At 47.3% G+C, this 6,354-nt stretch overlaps 1 protein-coding gene and 1 long non-coding RNA gene across 6 annotated transcripts in view; one reads left to right on the forward strand and one right to left on the reverse strand.

Moving 5' to 3' along the window:
• Positions 1-5,928, reverse strand: part of RIC3 (RIC3 acetylcholine receptor chaperone) — a 52,972-nt gene extending 47,044 nt beyond the window's left edge. Inside the window, exons 1-2 of one of the 5 annotated variants that reach the window (XM_038568967.1) lie at positions 5,811-5,890; positions 5,221-5,422 (exon numbers count right to left, since the gene is read on the reverse strand). In XM_038568967.1, the coding sequence (XP_038424895.1) occupies positions 5,221-5,422; positions 5,811-5,828 (220 nt within the window). In that variant the 5' untranslated portion in view covers positions 5,829-5,890. Of the gene's footprint in view, positions 1-5,220; positions 5,423-5,810 lie in introns of those variants that run through there. The other 4 variants (XM_038568960.1, XM_038568957.1, XM_038568958.1 and 1 more) reach the window with 4 other exon arrangements.
• On the forward strand, positions 5,500-6,080 carry LOC119864999. Its single transcript, XR_005375722.1, has 2 exons — positions 5,500-5,577; positions 5,784-6,080. It is a non-coding gene; the product is annotated as an uncharacterized LOC119864999 (long non-coding RNA).
• Positions 6,081-6,354: the final 274 nt, after the last annotated feature.

Raw genomic sequence — 6,354 nt, forward strand, 5'->3', positions numbered from 1 at the left:
AAACCTCTGGAGCCACCAGGGCTGCCTGGAACTAGGAAGTTAAATGAACACAGAAAATCAGAGCTGGAGCCCAGATGAGATTGGGAAGCTCTGGATTAAACAACACTGAAGGCCAATTCTAACACAGGGTCTTTTCATTTATACAAAGCAATGCATCCCTTTTTTGTCATAAGGCCATTGAGGTTAAATCTTCTGCCATTTGTCATGAAGATCCTAACTGATGAGCTCAACAACACTGACTTAATGATGCTCCTGTGTTCCCAACTGGAGTACTGTAAGTATCTTCACTGTAAAGAAATCCTCACAATGCATCTCCTATACTGCTGCCAGGATGTCTTTTCTAAAACCACACTGGATGGTTCTCTTCTACTTACCAACTTACAATGGCCTCTTCTACCTTTAGAATAAAATCTAACCTCCTTAAGTATTTTTTTTTCTTAAGTATTTTTTTTAATTTTTTTTTTATTGGAGTGGAATTTTCCAACATATAGCCTAACATCCAATGCTCATCCCGCCAAGTGCCCCCCTCAGTGTCCATTACCCAGTCATCCCTGGACTGGGTCCACCTCCCCCTTCCACTACCCCTTGTTCATTTCCCAGAGTTACAACCTCCTTAAGTATGAGAGGGAAAAACAGTTCCTCACAGTTTGGCCCCTGCCAACATCTCTGGTCTCCTCTCTCACCACAATGAAAAAAAATTTTTAAAGGACACCAGCATGAAAACGAAGACAACCCACTAAATGCAAGAAAATATTTGTAAATTATGTACCTGAATAGAGACTTATCTGGAGAACTCTTAATAAACAATAAACTCAACAATAAAAAGTAACCCAATTTAAAAATGGGCACAAGATCTGAAGATACTTCTCCAAAAGTGATATACAATTAGCCAATACACACACAAGAAGCAGCCAAGGACAGTAGTCAACAGGGAAATGCAAATAAAACCACAATGAGGTGTCACTTCATACCCACTCAGATAGCTATGATCAAAAAGGCAGGCAATAGGTGTTGGCAAGATGTAGAGCAACTGGAACGCTTATACACTGCTGGTAGGAATGTTAAATGGTGCAGCCACTTTGAAAAACAGTCTAGGGATCCCTGGGTGGCGCAGCGGTTTAGCGCCTGCCTTTGGCCCAGGGCACGATCCTGGAGACCCAGGATCGAATCCCACGTCGGGCTCCCAGTGCATGGTGCCTGCTTCTCCCTCTGCCTATGTCTCTGCCTCTCTCCCTCTCTCTGTGTGTGTGACTCTCATAAGTAAATAAAAATTAAAAAAAAAAGAAAAAAAAAAGAAAAACAGTCTAGCAGTTCCTCAAAAGGTTAAATATAGAGTAATCACATGACCTAGAAATTTCACTCTTCATTCCAGCCACTAAAATGCTCATATTTCCGAAATGTATACACCCGAGAAAAATGAAAACATGTCTACATAAGTTTGTATTCAAATTGTAATAGCATTATGCATAATAAAAAATATAAACAATCCAAATGTCCATCAACAGATGAATGAATAAAGTATGGTATATCCACACAATGGAATATTATTCAGCTATAAAAAAGTAATGAAGTACTGGGATGCCTGGGTGGCGTGGCTGGTTAGGTATCCAATTCTTGGTCTTGGCTTAGGTCATTATCTCAGTGTCATGAGACTGAGCCCTGGGTCGAGCACCGTACCCAGGCTCTGCACTCAGCATGGAGTTGGCCTGGGTTTCTTTCTTCTTCTCTGCTCCTCCCTCTCACTCTCTCTCACTCTAAAATAAATCTTTAAAAAAAAGTAATGAAGCACTAATACATGCTACAACATGGATGAGTCTTGAAAACATACAGAGCAAGAGAAGCTAGTCACAAAAGATCATATGTCCTATGATTCCATTTATATGAAATTTCTGGGACAGAAAAACTTATATTGACAGAAAGTAGACTAGTGGTTACCTAGGGCTGAAGGGGGTGGGGCAGTTTGGAGGGTGATGGCTAAAGAATATCGGGATTTCATGAGGGAAATGTTCTAACATTGACTGTGGTGATGGTTGCACAAATCTGAATATAACAGATTCCACTGAACTGTACACTTTAAGCAGGTGACCTGTATGTGAATTATATCTCAAGAAAGTTGTTAGGGAGGAAAAAAAGACTCTCCTGCTCTAGGACACTTTTCTTGTCCCCTTTAAAACTGACTGTTCTAACCATGAGTCCCCATTGTTCCCTGCAAGGACTTTGAGTACATGCAACTGACACACACTTACTGTCAGTTTTCCTCTACTAAACTATGAATCTCAGGCAAGATTTGGTTCATTTTTCTTAGAATCCTTGGTTATCTGTATACTGTGTATATACTATGTGAATACATCATAAGTATTTACTAAAAGAACGTCTTAACAACTGTCATGTGGAAAAGGGACTGTAGTTGTTTCACATATTCCAATGGGCAGAAATGAAAGTTACAATGACAGATTTCAAGAATTTTCAAGTAACTGAGGCTGTCTCTTTCTCCAAAACAAGGGTTTCGGGTTATGTGAATTCTCTGAATTGATACTCAAACTCTGAATGTCAGCATAAATGGTATGTGAATTTTTCTAGGGAGAAACTCCATAACTTTCATCAGATTCTCAAAAGGGTAAATAACCCCAAAAAGGCTAGGAATCACTACTTTTAAAATGTCAGCATACCAGCCCAGGGATTTTAAGCAATTTGTTTTTTTTTTTAAAGATTTATTTATTTATCTATTTATGATACAGAGAGAGAGAGAGAGAGAGGCAGGCAGAGACACAGGAGGAGGGAGAAGCAGGCTCTATGTGGGGAGCCCGATGTGGGACCCGATCCCCGGACTCCAGGATCGCGCCCCTGGCCAAAGGCAGGCACTAAACCGCTGAGCCACCCAGGGATCCCCAAGTAATTTGTTTTTATTGAAGATACTTGGCATACAATGTTACCTTAGATTTAAATGTATAACATAGTAATTCTACAGCTCTATACATTATTATGCTCACAGTAAGTACAGCTACCATCTATCACCATATAACGTTATGACAACACCATATACTCCCTATGTTGTGCTTTCATCCCTGTGACTTATTAATTTCATAACTGGAAGCCTGTATCTCCCACTCCTCTTCACCCATTTTGCCCATTCCCCCACCACACCTCCCATTTGGTAACCATCAGTTCTCTATATTTATGAGTCTGTTTTTGTTTGCTCATTTATTTTTTAGATGCCACACATAAATGAGATCACATAGTATTTGTCTTTCTCTGTCGGACTTATTTCACTTAGCATAACACCTTCTAGGTTCATCCAAGGATGAAGAGTTTAGTTAGCAAAATTTCAGTTACTGAAATATACCATACAAGAGAAGTTTTTGCCTAGATCATATTCCTTTGGTAACTAATGCAAAAAGAGAATTCCCAATACTAATAGCTTCATAAGCTTAAATTATTCATTTAAAAATATCTGTCGACTTCCATTTTAGACAGGTGCTCAAGAAACAGTGGAAAACTAGACCAAGTCCCTGCCCTCATGAAACTTCTATTCTCAAAGGTAGAAAGAGAAAAAAATAAGAACATTTCATATCATATAGTAATTCCTTCAAGAAGGGAAACGCAACATGAAGGAATAGGGAAGGAGGAGGGTGAAGTTAGCTAGGGTCTGTAGGGACAATCTCTCTGAGGTTACAGCTGATCAGAAACTTGAGTAACCAGAAGGAAGCTGAGGGAAGAACAAGAACAAGGACAGAAAGTGCAAAGATTGTAAGACGAGAACATTGAATATCAACTCTTGAGTTCTCAAGGGAAAGTGCCACATTTAATCTCCATACAACATTCAGAAGAGTATCTCCCATGCACATTCAATAAAGCTTAGATAATTCAGCATAGGGGATCCCTGGGTGGCTCAGCGGTTTAGCGCCTGCCTTCAGCCCAGGACATCATCCTGGAGTCCCAGGATCGAGTCCCAGGATCGAGTCCCACATCGGGCTCCCTGCATGGAGCCTGCTTCTCCCTCTGCCTTTGTCTCTGCCTTTCTCTCTCTTTCTCTGTCTCTCGTGAATAAAATCTTTAAAAAAAAAAAAAAAAAAGATAAGTCAGCATAATGGAATTCAATTCAGTAAAATACTGTTTTAAAAAAAAATCTTCACTGTTAAGGTCATCATGAATTAATCTTCAAGGCAGACAAGACGATATCAATTAGACAAAACGAGTAAAACCTTTGGCGTTTTGTAATAAGAAAGAAAATAAAAACCCCACATTTTTTAGAAGTCTCTTCCAGGTAGTTTTCCAAGCATAAAGTTTTGATCAAGAGAATTCTGGGTTCAATCTGCCCTCTATCCCTAGAGCTTGGTGCCTTGCATCTACAGGACTCCTATCTACGACGCGCAAGAGAGGGGACTAGAGTCGGTGCGCACGAATCACAGGGAGGCGGATTCAGCGCGACAGGAGCTGTCCAATCATCAACGTGCTGAACATTAGTGGAAGCGCTTGGAGGCCGTAAAACCATCCGCAAGGGTCATTATCAGAGACAATTTACAGGCGAAAGTTACCCGTGGAACTTCAGGAGCTACACGGAATTGCTCTAGTTCCTTCTTTCGGCCTGGACATCCATCCCTTTGGACTCCTTATGTAAAAGCCCCTGAGCGCGCCAACAGGGTGGATTCGTGAACACCGCGTACACAACCACACGGTAACAAAGGACTGGCAAACACTTAAGTACGGGGGGGAAGGAAACGTAGCAGTCTGTTCATCTCAGTAATTGAAACTGGAGTTAAAAATCTTCTATTTTAAAAGGCATTAAAAAAATAAAGCCTTAAGTGGGGGCGCTGGAAGTACACAATGACTCGAGGTTAACCAATACCAAGGCCAATGGACTTCGCTTCATACAAAAAAAAAAAAAAAGCCCGGCACGAGGCATCGGGGAACCCCGGAGAGGGGAATCCAAGTGGGAGCCCTCGGGACCCGGCCCAAAGCGCCTGAACAGAGCGGGCAGCGGAGTGAAGCCAGGGAGGGGATGGGCTGCGCACGAGGCAGGCGTGGGGGCCACCCGGAGGGCGCCCGGGCACCACGCACGCGCGCGCCGGCATCGCCGCCCTCCCTGCCGAGGGGGGTCTGAGTCGTCGCGGCTCTCCCAGCCCCCCCCCCCCCCCACGGTGGAGGAGACCTCGAGGGCCCCCGCCCTGGAGCAGCAGCGCTCTCCGTACGCTGACGGGGACCTAGCTAGCCGCCGCCTACCTTCCGGCGCAGGTGGCGGCTCCTGCCGCTTTCCGCGAGACAGGAAGGCCTTGGGCAGCAGCAGCGACACGGCCAGCACGAGCCCCGAGGCCAGGGCCACCCTCCGCACGGTGGAGTACGCCATGGCCGCCGCCCTCGCCGCAGGTGCCGACGCCCGCCGCAACCGGAACCGGAACCACTGCGCCGGCGGCCGAACTGCGAGCTGCGCGGACGGCGACGCGCGAGGGACAAGCGCGTGAGGCCCCCCGCACCGCGACCGCGGCCGCGGCCTCCGTTCGCCCCGCCCCCACCCGCTGCGCGCGCCCTGGGGTCTGGGCCGCCTGGAAGCTCCTCGCTCCCCGCGCCGAGCTGCTGAAGGTGGTGCCCCCGGTGCCGCCGCTTCCCCCACCCGCTGGCGGCGCTGCCCGCCGCGCCCCCAGACCACGCGTGCGCTCCCCTGCCCGCCCGCCGCCCGCCGCCCGCCCCCGCAGCCAGCCCACCCCCGCCTCCCCCGCCAAACCGCGCGCGCCGTGACCTCGCGCCTGGGCCCGAAGCCTTTCGCGAACACCTCCTCTCCTCCCCAGCCCAGCCCTCAAACTTCTTTCCAGGACCTCGGGGCCCTGAGCCATGTCTTCACAGAGCCGCGTGCAGGCGGAGCATCTGCCCTTGCCCTGGCGTAGTCCTCGCCTCCAGGGAAGCTGGGCTCGTCCTGTTCCCTCCCCCGGGAACTCCCAAGGCCGCCTCCCCCGGCGGGAAACTCGGAAGAAATGAAAAATACTAACTTCACGAAACCTCTCCAGACAGCCCTCGCCTCCCTCCGTATTCCCACAGCCCGTCCTTCCGGTCTTTATTTTATGGACATTAAATAATAAACGTTTAGTTCCTTCGATGCATCAAATCCAGAAATGGCCCTACAGGGTCTGATGAAGAAGAGGGAGTTTCCTACGGGGCAGGGAGGTATCTGAACAGGAGAAGGCGGGGCAGCCTGGGTGGCCCAGACGTTTAGCGCCTGCCTTTGGCCCAGGGCCTGATCCTGGAGACCCGGGATCGAGTCCCACGTCGGGCTCCCGGTGCATGGAGCCTGCTTCTCCCTCTGCCTGTGTCTCGGCCTCTCTCTCTCTCTCTCTCTCTCATGAATAAATAAATAAAATCTTT

Source organism: Canis lupus, chromosome 21 (genome assembly GCF_011100685.1).
Source record: "Canis lupus familiaris isolate Mischka breed German Shepherd chromosome 21, alternate assembly UU_Cfam_GSD_1.0, whole genome shotgun sequence".
Taxonomy (NCBI): Eukaryota; Metazoa; Chordata; class Mammalia; order Carnivora; family Canidae; genus Canis; species Canis lupus.